The sequence below is a fragment of the Diabrotica undecimpunctata genome, chromosome 7, assembly GCF_040954645.1.
Source record: "Diabrotica undecimpunctata isolate CICGRU chromosome 7, icDiaUnde3, whole genome shotgun sequence".
NCBI lineage: Eukaryota > Metazoa > Arthropoda > Insecta > Coleoptera > Chrysomelidae > Diabrotica > Diabrotica undecimpunctata.
Window position 1 is genome coordinate 52,684,586 of NC_092809.1, and position 16,076 is coordinate 52,700,661.

The 16,076-nt window shown below is 31.5% G+C and overlaps 1 protein-coding gene across 1 annotated transcript; it reads left to right on the forward strand.

Moving 5' to 3' along the window:
* Positions 1-308: 308 nt before the first annotated feature.
* On the forward strand, positions 309-9,911 carry LOC140445351 (uncharacterized). The gene is made up of 3 exons (XM_072537327.1): positions 309-467; positions 4,102-4,210; positions 9,714-9,911. The coding sequence occupies exons 1-3, from the start codon at positions 370-372 to the stop codon at positions 9,849-9,851; spliced, it is 345 nt and encodes a 114-aa protein (XP_072393428.1). The 5' UTR covers positions 309-369; the 3' UTR covers positions 9,852-9,911.
* Positions 9,912-16,076: the final 6,165 nt, after the last annotated feature.

Below are 16,076 nucleotides of genomic sequence, written 5' to 3' on the forward strand. Positions count from 1 at the left end.
ATTGGCATTTGTCTTGCCAACTTCGGCTAAGGAGTCCCCTTTTTTATACAACTTTAAAATAATTTCTGGAAAATCATAAAACTGAAGCGGATGTAATTTTTGCGATAAGAAAACACTTAATAATCTACCGCAAATCGGTATTTTTTATTACATTATTCAATATTAACATAAAAATACTCAAAATATCAATTAACAAGAAATTTCGTACATTATTTCTTATCGATACATTTAATCTCTTTCAAGGTGTTAAATTATCTAATTTAAACTAAGTTTGATCGGATTCTTTGTTTCACAATAAGCAATTGATATATAAAGCTCGTTATTTTTTTTATTTTAAATTTTGTAACCTTTGAGTAGGCAGAATAAACAATGGCATCCAAAACTGTACTTTTCGGACTCTTGGTTGTCCTTTTGGTCAACTATTCTTTAGCTAAAGATCTTACTGTCTGCCCCAACTCAGATAAAGCGTAAGTATGACAATTACGTAACATTTTTAACTTAATGCTACTCAACCATACCTATATCTCGGTAAAATCTAAATTTTGTCATTTTTGGTGTTATGTGTCAATTATTCTCCAAAACTATTATTGGAGTATCTGAGTTAACATACCACTGTTAACTTATTTTGTTGATTTGTTTATTTTTTATATTTTTATAAGTTAATTTCCATTAAACCTGTGAGTGTTTAGTATAAATTTATGTAAGATCAAATTTATTTTTCTGTTTTGGCTGTTGTAGTACCTTCTCATCTCGTGTAGATTTTATTAAATTATACATGTTTACTTATTTGAGTCCAAAATGATCTGCAAGTCGTTCTGCTTTCTGTTCGTTACCTCTAGCCCAGTTGCCGTTTTCCAACTTGATAGTAGGAGAATAAATAATGGGTCTCTTCATTCTTTTTGTTTTATTCCATAACGAATAATCTGTGTTCTGGTCAGCTGTTAAATTACTTAAAAAAGAATCAATTGTTGAATTTTTTATATTCTGTACCTCCCTTTTTAGTTTTGTGTAGCATTAATTAGACTAGTTTTGTCTCGTGGAGCTCTGTATTGCTGCAATTTGGTTTTCAACTTTCTTGTTTCTACTATGAGTTCTCTGATTTCTTTTGGATAGTTGTCCCCTTTTGTTCTAGAAGTTATTGTGGGAGTATTTTTTCAAGCCACTTTTGGGTTTTGTTTATAAAAACTTCTAATTCGTCATCAAGTTGCCTCGTGTTTCTTAAAGGCACAGCAAAATTAATTTTGTGTTAAAAGTTTATTTTAAAGCTCTTCCAATCAGTTTTTTTATTAGTCAATATTGGACTGAACTATTTTTTGATCACTGTATCAATCATAGTTAAAATTATCGGTGAGTGATCAGAGTCCCCACTGTTATTTAAGATTTAGTTAAGACTACTTTTATTTCACTAATTTGATTTTTGTCATATTTACTATCCAAGTAAATACATTACCAACTTCATATTGTATCGTTAAAATTTTTTATCCTATAAGTTTTCTAAAACCTACACTTTTATTGTATATGTGACTATTGCTTTTATTACGGTACTTTAAAAATGTTTTTTCGATGATCTATTATAATTTAATTAAACTGTTCATCATTCCATATTTACGAATTTTGTTTTACGATTTCAAGCCATATTAAGAAAAGATAGAATCTTAGTTAGACAAATAGTCTAGTTTTACTTTTTTTGTTGATCTTTTTTTATCAAAATTACATTTTTTTTAATAAACGTTCTGTGCTGAAGAGGCTCTCAATTCTCCTTCTGTTTTGTAATTAAATTTTCTCAACCTCCTAGTCATCTGTTTTTATTCTTCTCTAGTAGACATCTCTTATGCACCAGTGATACTGTAGCTAATTGAATGATTGTACTTGTTATTGAAACTCTACAGATTTTAACACTAATCAGATTATTATGGGAAACGTTATTAAATATGTTTTTTTTACTCCAACTAAGTAATTATTAACCTATTAAAATCCCATTATTCATTATGACAGTCATTAAAAACAAATTGATTACTATTCATGTAATTACTGAAATCGTGACTGAATTGTTGAGAATATCTGATTGTATTTTGTTTGTACGGCTGCTGTCATGAAGAGCGGCAACGTTGTCACAGAAATTCTCATTTAGTTTTCGTAACAGTATCCTTCGTACACTGCATCGCATGTCTGAAATACGCTATAGATACTTACCTACTCATTTTTTGGTATTTCTTTATTCTGCTTATTTATTTACTCTCCCATAACTCTACTTCCTTGCATTCTTTTTCACACAGACATTTTTAGTTTTTTTTATTTTGTTTGTCGTCGTTTGAAGTCGTGTTTGAAGTCGTTTTGATTTTTAACTATCTTATTATTAGCTTCGTCAGCAGATGATCAGGTCTATCTTTGTTTTTGTTATCTAAGCCATGTGTTTGTTACAACTAAATGTTCATTTTGACTTCGATAAATTTGTTTTTCCTCTTATTTGCACTTGTCCACCTTTTCATAAAATCGCCCATAACAGATGTGACTCCCCTTGTTTTTATTGTGCGACAAGCTTTTGATTGACATTTCCGATAACATTTGTCTCTCTACCAGCCGGTACTAATTAGGTATGGTATATCACTAATTCCGTTCCATTTATTCATCATCTTACATTTGTTATTTTAAAATGATTGACTCATTTTCCATATACTAGTATTTTTTATTTTATTGTGGACTATTGTATAGATTGACCAAAGACCATGACCATTGATCTTCTTCTTTAGGTACCGTCTTCTCTAAGGAGGTTGGTAATCATCACAGATATTTTCACTTTTGAGATTGCAGCTCTGAACAAGTCGATGGAACTGCAATTATACCACTTTCTCAGATTGTTGAGCCAGGAGATGAGTCTTCTTCCACTTCGTTTTCCCTCTATTTTTCCCTGTATTATGGTTTGTAGCAACACATATTTATCCCCTTTTATAATGTGGCCGAGATATTGTAACTTTCTTATCTTAATCGTATTCATGATTTTCATTTCCTTTCTCATCTTTCCGAGGACCTCAACATTTGTTATTCCGTCTACTTAACTTTTTTTAATATTCTTCGGTAGGTCCACATCTCGAATGCTTCAAGTCGATCGCTCACCACTTTTTTTAAGGTCCAGGCCTCCACCCCGTACAGCAGCACCAAAAACACATATGAACGTAATATTCTTATTTTGAGTTGGACTAAGGTCTCTACTGCATAATACTTTTCTTACCTTATTAAATGTTGCTTCTAACTTGTCCAATTCTCATTTTTATTTCTTCTGTATACTCGTTATTTTCATTAATAATTGTACCAAGATATCTGCATCTTTTACTTTTTCTATTGGAACCCTACTTGTGTTTAAAATGTCTTGTGTTTTGGAAATTGTCATAAATTTTGTTTTATTCGCATTAATCGTTAGTCCGCTTTCCTCACTAGCATTTACTACATTATCTTAAAGTGTCTGTAGTTTTTTTATATTCTCTGCAATTAGTATAGCATCATCGGCATATCTGATATTGTTGATGGGTCTGCCGTTGACTTTTATTCCAATTGTTACATTTTCGAGTGATTTTTTAATTATTTCTTCCGAATATAGATTAAACAATAAGGGGGAGAATATGCAACCTTGCCTTACGCCTCTTTTTATCTCTACTTTCTCCGAAAGTTTTTTGCCTACTCTGACTTTTGCTGTTTCTTTAAAGTAGAGATGAATTATTATTCTTAAGTCTTTTTTGTCAATGTATTTATCTTTACGTAATTGTATAAGACGGTTGTGTCGAACCTTACCGAACGCCTTATTGTAATCAATAAAACAAACATTGACCATTGATGGATCATTGAAAATTCTCTTTCGGAACCTTGCAGCTACCATGACGTAGTTTAAGTTAAATTTTGCATGTTTGTATTTTATGACATTTTTTAAGCTTATGCAATGTCTTGTTTTGTCGGATTATGATGGACGTGTGTTACTTTTATTTAGTAAGTGATTAAAAAGATCGATTAGTATTCTTAAATTGTTAAACACGCCATTGTATAATATAATATAATTTGTATAGGTAACTTACTAACAAAATAAATGTAAACATCTGACTATATTTTTAGAACAAAAGCTGTATACGACAAAGAAGTAGCAACATCCGTTGTAGGAAGCACAATCCGTGTTAGAGTACCAGACAGTTTGTTCTTGAAGAAACCAATCACCTGCATTGTTGTAAGTAAAAAACCAAGATTACACTTTTCTATATAGAGCCATTCATTAAAACATAATATAAGGAAGCCATGAAATCACTTGTTTCAAAAGGTCGGTAAAAGCAAGGTTACTATGTTGAACGATTGATTAGACAAATATATATTTATTTTTTTTGCGAAAAGTAAGTTCAAATTGTATTTAATACAGCAATTATTATTAACAAATATTGCTTTTACTTAGATATAACAGTAAACAGCTAGTCACAAAACCGCTTTATGATTTGCCTTGTTCTATTTAAGCAAGTTGCTTTATATTTAACTTATTTGCATTTTTGGTGTCAAATAAAATGGACATAATATTTAAGATGACGAAAACAAAACAAAAAATGTTAAGATATTGAACTATGACCCAGCATTCTGAGAATTTTGTATATTTAATGTAACATTTACAATTTTATCGACAGTCACAATATGAGAACAGAGTAAAATACACTAGTTTATCAGAATTTAACAATATTTACGATTGTGAAAAATTTATATAAAATACTTTAGTATTGACTTTAGATTCCTCTAATAACTTTCCGTGGTAAAATAAAAAGAATAATATTCAAAAAGTGCAATTATAAAATTTTAATCTAAAAATTTCCAGTACACATTAAAAGCACATGTACAAAAATAACGATAAGATCATAATATAAGCAAGAAATTGTTGTAGGTATTAGAGTATTATCAGATACTGCGATTTTAGTACTTTGAAATAAGTTTTGTAATAATAAGGTTCCTTAATTTGAATATAGCTTAATAGAAATCTTTTTCGTCAATAGAAATCTTCGCATTTCTACTTACGATATAAAACCATTTGTTTACCACTTCTTAATTAAGTTCATATGCTACCCTATTCAATTTACAGTAAATTTGTTCCGTGGGTTTTTGTAGCCTATAAATTCATTTCACAATTTGATTTTTAGATTAAAGATTTAATTTACGCTGTATAAGAAGTTATTTAAATTAATTCAATCTCAAAACTAGCCTCTTTTCATCACAAACACCTACGGCACTAATGGAACTCTCGATGATACCACGATTTTAATGTATAAAACTTATTTAATACGATATTTATACAGTGCAAAAACCACTTATGGAATAAAATTGTTATAGAAAATAATAAAAAACTCTGGGACACGTTAACTTTTAAATTTAAATGTGAGCTTTTTAAACATAAATTTAAATGTACAACGAACTATATCATGTAGGGTCTATAATGAATAGGCTTACCATACGTCCCGGTTTAACCAGGATTGTCCCGGTTTTAGACATCGGTCCCGGGGACCCGGCCGGTTTGTCATTTTGTCACGGTTTGACAAAACTGTCGTAATTTTGAATTTTTGTTAAGTAATTTCACCCGAATGATTTTTTTCCTCCTGGATTCATATTTACTGATAATAAATAAGATTATTCACGTTCGTGTTGTATAAAAAATTCTAATAATAATGACTGCATATTTGATTGATAAGATATTTTAATAGGGTTCCCACAGAAGACGTGCTTAATTCTCGAAATCATCAAAATGACCAATTCAGCAATTCACCGTATCACATTTCTTAAACAAATTATTTCAGTGAGTCGTTAACGAATATAAACTATAAAAAATTCAAGAATTGATGAATTACAAAAAAACAGATCTCAGTTTACCCTAATCATTTGCAGTGCGATTACATTTCGTTTTTTTGTGAACGGTGGTAAAATACGAAAACACTTGTGTGTTTTATTTAATTGCTGTGTTTGATTTAAAATGCCGAAAAGAAATTGCAAATTCACAAGCAAACTTGAAAAAGATAGTGAAAATAGCAGGGTGAAATGCAAGGAATGTTTTTAAGAATTTTCAATTGCACACGGTGGGCGAGCAGATATTAAAGATCACTAAAAGTGTGCAAAACACAAGACTGGTATAACGGCGATTGCAAGTACTTCTTCTATCAATTTTTTTTTTTAATGATGATCCCATTCAAAACGATTTAATTATTGCAGCTAAAGAGGCCACATTCGCTTATCACACGGCAATGCATAATATAAGCTTCAAAACATCTGATTGTACGTCGAAATTGATTTCAAAATTTTTCGAATTAAAATTTGGGGTTGCGAGAATCAAATGTGAAGCGATCATTTTAAATGTGTTGGCACCTTTGTCTTTGTCAGGGTTACACACTGACTTACAGAAGGCTTTTTTCGTAAGTGTTACTAACGACACCTCAAATAAAAAGCACATCAAATTGACACCGATTATTGTTAGATACTTTTTACTATTAGAAGGTGTACATGTGAAACTATTAAATTTTAAGTCCGTTCAGGGTGAGACATCGGAAATATTGACTCAAAATATAATTTCAACGTTACGTCGTCATGACATTACAAAAAAAGTAGCTACGTAGTCATGACATTACAAATTTTGGAGGTGTGCATAGAAGAGGACAAAATATTGTTTACAGAAGACTTAAACAAGAACTCGGTGTAGATCTTGTAGAAATTGGATGTGGCGCACATATTGTACACAATGCGCTTCAAAATGCTGTGGATGGTCTACCTATCGAAATTGAAGCACTAGTTGTCAAAATATATAAACATTTTCATATCTACACAGTTCGAGTAACTCAGTTGAAGGAATTCTGTGAATGTGTAGATGTGGAATTTAAAAACCTAATCCACCATGGAAGTACCAGATTTCTTTCTCTTTTGCCGGCAATTGAGAAAATTCTAAATATATTCGAAGGACTAAAAGCATATTTCCTTTCCCAAGATAACTGTCCACGTGCAATGCGAGATTTTTTTTAAAGTGAAACGGGTGAGTTATATTTTTAGTTTGTGCATGGACAATTAAACAATTTTAACAAGACTACTCATGGAAAAAAGTGAAGCAATTTTGGAATTAAGAAGATTGAAATCTAATCTTCAAGAACGCATGGACAGCAATTTTGTACCACAAAGAGCGAAACAATTATTATTTAAGAATCTTGGTAGTAGCCACGATATTGATAAATTTCAAACAGAAGTAACTGATTTTTACCGACGATGTATTTCATACATTAAATTGTGGGAAGACAGTTTCGGAGGAGCCGACATTTTCGAATGGATTGGACTGAATCACGTATTGAAATGGGACGAAATCGAAGGATCTGCTGAAATTATAAACAAAATACACGGTTCGGACGATCGACAAAATATTAATACTGACAACCTTTTTGACGAGCTGTCATTTACGAAAATCTTTATAGCATCAAAGAATGATGAATGGAATTCCACGACGATACAAATTGATTATGTTGACAAATGGGTTCTACCATTTAAACATTTTCATGAACAACACATCGATACACCCAACTTGGTAAAAATGGTGCAATATATTTTGTGCTTACCAGACACCTCCGCTCCTTTAGAGCGTGTCTTCTCGATGATGAAACATATTTGGTCGGACGATAGAAGCCGTATGTTGGAGTCTACCGTACAAGCATTACTATACTGTAAATTAAACTTTAATATGACATGTAACGATTTTTACGAAAAAATAATAAAAAAAAATAACATTTTATTAAAAAATATACATGCAAGCGAGAAGTATGAATGGTACAAAAAATAGGTATTTTATTAATAAAAATTTTTGGCAGCAGCTTAATCTTTTTCTTTATACTTTACCCTATCCACCATTTACTGTCACGGTTAAGAGTTTCATAATTATGGTAAGCCTAATAATGAATAATACAAGGTGAAATTTTGAAATTAATAATTTATCACGTGTTATGGTATTATTTTAAATGAGCTAAACACAGACAATTCACTTCTACTCTAAGTGTCAGTATATTGGGGAAAATTTCTGTTTAGTAACCGTGTTAACATTTTTTGTCATGAATAGGTAAAAACTGTCTAGATAGTCTGCTAATTAAACTAAACCGTGTTAACATTTTTTGTCATGAATAGGTAAAAACTGTCTAGATAGTCTGCTAATTAAACTAAATCGGTAAATAATGCGGATTGTTATCAATCAGTTGTTGGTGTGTTGACATTTTACATTAAAATAATAAATTCCTAATTAAAACCTAATTTCTTGCAGAAATAAAAATGAAATATTTAACTGAGACCCACCGAATTGAGATTTTAATGATGATCGGTTACGGGGAGAATTGTAGAAGTCGAGTTGAAGTAGCAAACTTATTTAATCAGAGGTATCCTCAGTTGCCTAATATTGCACAAGGTACTGTGTCTAAAATTTATGCACAATTCAGAGAACTTGGACATGTCAAACCATTAAAAAGAAAACCGAACTTCATTGAAGATGAGGTTTTCACCTCATGGATATTTTGTTAAGTGTCGCAGAGAATCCAACGTCAAGTTCACGTCAAATTGCACGTCAAAATAATGTGAGTCACACAACTGTCCTAAGGTGTCTCCATGAAGAAAAACTTCATCCATATAAGTTGACTTTTGTGCAGGAGCTAACAGAAGACGATCCAGATCGTAGAATGGATTTCTGCGAAAGAATGATAGATAAAATTAACACAAATGAAATAGCTCTTGGCACAATTCTTTTTTCTGATGAATCAACATTTACATTGAACGGAGAGGTAAACCGACAAAACTGTAGATATTGTATCCAGTTTCCTCAAAAGTTGAATGTTTGGACAGGTATTATAGGAGATCATATTATTGGTCCTATATTTGTAGATGGTAATTTGACAGCGGATAAATATTTAAGCATGCTAAGAAACGATGTTCTTCCTCAATAATTTCAAAATTTTACCGTGTATTATTCATAATAGACCCTACATGATATGGTTCGTTGAGATCAGGATGTTAAGGAGCTTTTAAAAACATGAAAATATACAGGGTGTTTTATTTAAAATACAGATTATGGACTATGCCAGACTTGCATGGATCACCCTAAACATTCAAATTTATGCTTAAAAAGCGCACATTTAAATTTAAAAGTTAAGGTATCTCAACGTTTTTTATTATATTCTAAAATAAGGACATAAACAATTTTATTCGATAAGTGGTTTCACATTATATTATGTTTTATAAGCTTTGAATAGAAAATATACCAGCAAATAAGGTTTTCCTCTAAAAAGTTAATAAATTTTTCATAATATTTTTGACTAAACAATATATTGCAAAGGTTACAAAAGTAGTAAAAAGAAGTTGAATGTGTTTTAAAGCACTTTATTTTATTAAAATTTTTGTTTTGAAAAACTAAATGTTTTTGTCTAAAAGTTAGGTTATGTTAATATTTTTTTTTAAACTCGTTTTGTGGGAGTAAAAAACCAAATAGGAAAAAAAAGGAAAACCAAAACATATTTTAATTACGATTTTTTTCGATGGCTCTTTATTATATTTATTTGTACCATATAATCGATTTATGCATTTGATCGGTACATTTCAAAATCACTTATGAAAATAATGGAACAATAAACTTTCATTAGACATAAAACCCAGACATTTTACTTTTATATGAAACTAACTAGTTAATTTTTTACTAGATCCTGGACAATAATCACAGCGATAGCGTGCCTGAACTCGAAGACGGTGGTGTTGACAGTACATGGGTTACCATTAATATTTCCCCAGCAATTACCGAACTTCTCAGCTACAGAATCCAAGTGTACACCAACGAATAAATATAAATTATTGAAATATGTTTGAGTAAAGTTGTAATATAAAGTTTAATGTGTACATAATTTTGTTATTATTTCTTTCTAGTTCATTTTTTAATTCTTGTAAGAAAGAAAATGATCGTGTCTTCAATCAGTGGGGTACCGACAAAAAACAAGAGTGAAGAAGCGTGTTTATATCTGAATATACATGAAACATACAAACATAATATATACATTTAAACGTCAATCTAATTGCTATGTCTAAAGTCCTCATCGATGATTGCTCTTTGTTTTTTATCCGAGTTCAAAGGTCACAAATTTTAGTTTTTGATCGTGATCATTGTTCCTGCAGTGATCCATTCCCAAGTTAACATGCTCGCATCGCTATACCTTTTTTGGTCGCTTGTTTTGCGAGAACATGCCATTACATTTTACTTTTATTGTTCCCTCCCATTAATCTTTTCCTTATATATATATATATATATATATATATATATATATATATATATATGTATTTATGCTATATATGTGTATCTATATATATATATATATATATATATATATATATATATATATATATATATATATATATATATATATATATATAGCACTCCATAAGCAATGTTGTATAGTGAAAACCCGGAAGAAGAGCATTGCTACAGCTAAAAGACAACGCAAGACGGAAACAGCTAGCACAGCTGGAATTAGTTCTCCTCAGACTAGAACGTGTGACAGTAATCCTTCTTTTTGTTAAAAAAAAAACTGGTTGTTTTGCGGCTGTAAATCACATAAAGTAATGTAAATAATAAAAAACGTAGCATCTACGGCGTAGAGTGTCTTAAGTTTCAACGCTTTTGTTTAAAAGCCAATTGCTTGGATGCGTTGTAATGAGCTTGCGAGAAAAGTTTTATGTATTACAGTGATTGTTAAAATTTCCTTCTGAAATCTAGTACTAGAGGTAAAATAGGTCATCCTTATTTTTAATACAAGAAGTTAAAGATGTTTGAGGAGAACCATGTTTTTTTTGGTGTTACGAAGGGGGTCCGAAATATTCAAAATAGATCAGTCCAGAACACCGGCTGACTGACCTTAGTGCAGAATTCATTCTTCGTAGTCACGGTGAAGTTATCAAAAGGTCTTTAAAATGCCCGCTCTAAAATACCTTTAACTTAAAATATATTTTCCTCTTACCTTTGCCGTTGGTCCAGCTGTCTTTCTCCCTTGTGTTTCTTCTTGACCACTTCACGGACGTAGCTGTATACATTGGTCGTCTAACCTACTTTATTTTCAATCATTCTCTCAATCATTTCTCTCACTATCCCAAAATTTACACCTGCCTCTCTTTCCACTATGCTCCTTTCTACTATCTATCTGATGCACTCCAACATTGTATGTGTCACTGTGCCCGGGTGTCTCCAGTATAGGTATTCATTTGTGTCAGTCTCTCCGAACCTGGTCTGATTATCATCACATTAAAAAATAGCTTTAATTTGATATAAAAAGTATGCATATAAGTCACAAGCAACGTATTTTATTTTAAAAATAAATGAACGAAATAAAATATTTGTCAAAAATAATTACTAATAAAATTAAAAATATTTGCGCTCACTTTTTGACTGGCAACCTATTATTAATGTATTCTGTTGATTTTAAATATGTGTAAAAATATGAGTTTGATGAACTACGTTATGAACGTAGTGATTCTTCAGTGGGATCTTGTACTAGTCTGCCCTCTGGGTTTGAGAATGTCAATCTCTTCGTGTTATTATCATCTTACATTATACCTATTTATACAGCCCAATTTAGTCTCTACACCTTGATCAAATTCACAATATCTGGATCTATGTAATGCTACACCATTTTAATTTACGACCCCAAAAATCTTCCGAAGTATTTTTCTCTCAAAGCCCCATATATTACAACCAGTCTTATTAAGGTCTTGTAAATATTAAGCTTTACTGCACTTTTTAGGTTTTTATTTCTTAGATGTTTTGAAGACGACTGAAATATCTGTTGGCTATTGCTGTTTATTGTATTTAATATAATAAATTATGTAAGTTTTTTGACTTGCTCAAAGCTATAGCTGTTAATTTGGATTCTCTCTTGTACAGTTTGAGGGTTTTTAGCAACCAACATAATATATTTGTTTTTTTTTTCTCATTTACAAGTCCTAATACCTGTGTAACTATTAAAACTAGTGGAATGGCATAATTTGGAAATATTGGCAGATTTGTTCAACATGGTGTACAACATTGGAGTAATACCTCAAGAGTGGCGGAAGTCAGAGTTTATAACCATCCCTAAAAAATAGGCAGCTAAAGAGTGCTCTAACTATTGAACGCTGAGTCTCACGAGTCATACATTAAAAGTACTTCTTAAAATAATACACAAGAGATCTATGAATAGTTAGAAGGTGATATTTGTCAGAAGCAGTTTGGGTTCCAAAATGGAATGGGTACTCGAAAAGGACTATTTGCCATTAACATTCTGATTCAGCGATGTCAGGACGCTTGTGCCTTGTTGAATACGAAAAAGCTTTTAATAGAGTAAAACATGAAACACTAATATCAATACTTATGAATAAGCATATTGTCAGTAAAATCATAAAGATAGTTTAAACATTGTATTAGAAGGAGTACAAAAGACCTACAACATCTAATCAAATAGTTAAGTATAAATAGTGCTGAGATATAAATTACTATAAACGCTAAAAAACGAAATATATGCTAATTACAAAAAGACCACAAAATATACACCATATATTGACAAATTATTGGTAATGTGTAATGTGATAGAACAAGTAGAAAATTATGAGTACTTGATAACTTTGATCAATGAAACCAATGATCATGCTGCAGAAATTAACAGGCGAATACAGATTACCAGATCAGCATTTGTACGAATGAAGACACTCCTTACGTACAGAAATTTTTATTTGCAAATCAGACTACGTACCATTCGATGTTAAATATTTTCAATATTATTATGTTATCAACTTTACATTAAAAAAAATGCAACATAAAAAGAACTCTGATTATACCGCAGAGTATTAAAAATATGAACTGATAAAATTACAAATAAAGATGTACTGTAAATGTTGATTTTCTTCCCGCTATGGGATTTTACCATCAACTTTTGTAGAATTGAATTAATGTGACAACTAGGATAATATATCATGTCTTTATTGTATGACTTTCGGATTTACAATACCATTTTTCAACGACTGTTATGAATTAGGCGGACGTACAAACTTCGCGTTGCGCGGTTGCCACGTCTGTCTTTAAATACAAATAAAACTGTCTTTAACATGCTCCCCCCATTGGAAACTTGCAGAAGTTTTTAATCTTCACTATCTTTTACTGGTAACGGGCAGATCTTGGCAACTGTTCTGGGAATGATACCACTGGAGGTTCGGATGGAGGCGACTCTAACAATTTTGTCGCTACCCGGATGCAACTCTATGATGCGACCAAGCATCAATTTTAGTGGAGGTAAATGATCTTCCTTGGTTACGACGAGTATCCCCTCCTTCACAGGTTGATTGTGGTACTTCCACTTGGTTTGCCTTTGAAGCTCACTGACAAATTCTTAAGACCATCTTTTTCAAAAATGCTGGTTGATTTGCTGCACCAGCTGATAGCAAGAAAGACGGGATATAGGAATACTTTCGAGTGTTGGGTCAGGCACAGATATCAAAGATTGACCAATGAGGAAATGAGCTGGGGTTAGTGCTGAGGAATCGTTAGGATCATTGGATAACGGACTTAAGGGTCGCGAATTCAGCACTGCCTCTATACTTCCTTAAGAAAGTTCCTCCTAAGTTGTTAGACAGTTACAACATTGACCGAAGATCACTCATTATCAGTAATAAGGGATAGTTTGAACTATGAATCACCAATCACTATATAATAACTCTTGTACCGGAATGTAAGTAGTGTTTTGTTTATTTCTAATTTATTACAATTCAACAGATTTTTTCTTTTACCAATTTGTGGATTGTTACTCTGTCTGCTAATGCAATTTATGCATATTGATTAACACAGACATGTAATATTGGCATAATTACTAAAACCTTTTTTTTTATCTTATAACTTTTTTGATCTAGGTATATCCTTATAAGACAGCACCCTAATATGGGCTTTTTATAATTTCAGCATTTAATTTACTTTGTACCACTGACCTGATGATGCTTTGCAAATTTTAGAAAGCAAAACCGGTCGTCTTGGGTAGTAAAATTAAACTGATTTTGAGTAAGTCTAATTTATTTCTTTTTTACCTCTTTTAAAATACAAACGTTTTATATATTTTAAAAATAGATAGCAGATAAACAATAGCTGAATTCATTAATCATATTATTATATTCTGAAATTTTATTTGTTTTTGAACGTTAAGAAGTGCTGAATTCGCTTAGATACAATTGGAATAATTGGATACAATGAAAAAAGTACAGGAATATGAAAAACTCACGTTTAAAATGTAATGTTGTCGCTATCGGCGCTGTCTCTCGACCTCGCCTGGTTCACTGTACATTCGTCCAGCACTGAACTTGATTGAACGTCGCTTCTCGTACTACAATATTTGGTTGGGCGACTGCAATTCATTGACGTTCGTATGTTTTTCGATGTTTTCGATGTTTTTAACAATAATTTGAGTAATTAATGGATTTCACTAAGATTTCCACAGTTACTGGTTATCCGGCTAGAAGGACCAAATTATGTCGATTTACTTCCCGCTATGGGATTTTACCATCGACTTTCGTAGAATTGAATTGAATTGACAACTAGGATATAACATGTCTTTATTGTATGACTTTCGGATTTACAATACCATTTTTCAACGACTGTTATGAATTAGGCGGACGTACAAACTTCGCGTTGCGCGGTTGCCACGTCTGTCTTTAAATACAAATAAAACTGTCTTTAACAGTAAAGAAGTTTGCTACTCTGAAAGACCTAAAATCTAAAACGTTGAAACAGTATCTTGCATTAATGACTATATGATCTATTTGGTTAATCGTTTACCATATTCTTAATCATAGCAAAGGTTATAGGTCATAGTCCGTTGTTATTTAAGCCTGTTTGTAGGATTTTTTCAGATGGGGAGAGAAAATATATTCTCTCTTCTGGCTTTGGTAGTAAAGTGTCCTGCTAATATTTTATTATTATATTTTGACTGTACTCCCGGTCGAGTGCATCACACAATATGTATTTAATCTTTCCTTTAAAGCTTATTTGACATATTCTGTGATCAATGGCCGTGAAGACAATTACTCTGTGTTAAATTCTTCGGCTTACATTACTGCTGCTCACTATAAATTCGGTAACAAATTTATCACGTGTCTTTAATTTTTTTAGGATTCCTGAGACAGTCCATCTCATCTCCTGTAAAACAATGATGTTTGATTTGACATTGTGAATTTTTTATGAGTAAAGCTCCAGACTGATAAAGGCTTCTTATATTATACCTGAAAATATCCAAATCATTGTTCTTATTTCGTTTGCGAGTTTATCTTAAGTTTAACAGTCTGACTTCTTTCTCTGTAGATTTCATAACATGGATTTTTTACGGGGTTAGATAGTTAGCCTAACGCCAAACCTTCTTTTCGAAGGACCATTTCACCCGCTCTCTGAGTTCCGACCTAACTTTCTACCTAGGTTGGTTACCGCGTTTGCAGTTGTGGTGCTCAATCTCATAGGAAGCACCAGTTTGAAGGTGAGAGTAGGATTTGAGATTACGGTAGCAGCTTAGTTAAAAACCGAAAGTTTTATCAGGGCCGGGAATCGAACCCGGGCTGCCATACCCGTAGGATGCACAGACATTTGGGCTCATAACGACAAGTAGGAAGAAACAGAAGTTATTAAAGGTAGCATGATTTTTATACAGCTCTCTGTAGAAATATTTTACTGTCTGGATTATATTTCTTTATCTGTTGTTACTGTACAGATATTATGAATATTTTGCTAGATATATTATCAATACTTTCCTCCATAACTATGGTTATATCTTGTTTTCGAAATTATTATTATTATTATATGTCATAAAACGTTTACCTTGTTCTATAATTTATTAATTCTAGATGTGTATACTTGTACCTACAATATATTTTTCATTTGGATATTATTTAGCTAAATAACTATTGACTCTCTTCATTTACTTAGTGATAACCTTCTAATAATTCATAATAGTATATCTGTCTGTGGTGGTCCTTTTTATTTGACTAATAAACATAAAATGTAATAAAAACTTACA

Excerpts from the sequence above, each read along its gene's own strand:
- LOC140445351 (XM_072537327.1), top strand. The coding sequence starts at position 370 with ATGGCATCCAAAACTGTACTTTTCGGACTCTTGGTTGTCCTTTTGGTC. Across the intron at positions 468-4,101 it reads TGCCCCAACTCAGATAAAGC|AACAAAAGCTGTATACGACA; the intron begins GTAAGTATGACA and ends CTATATTTTTAG. Across the intron at positions 4,211-9,713 it reads AACCAATCACCTGCATTGTT|ATCCTGGACAATAATCACAG; the intron begins GTAAGTAAAAAA and ends ATTTTTTACTAG.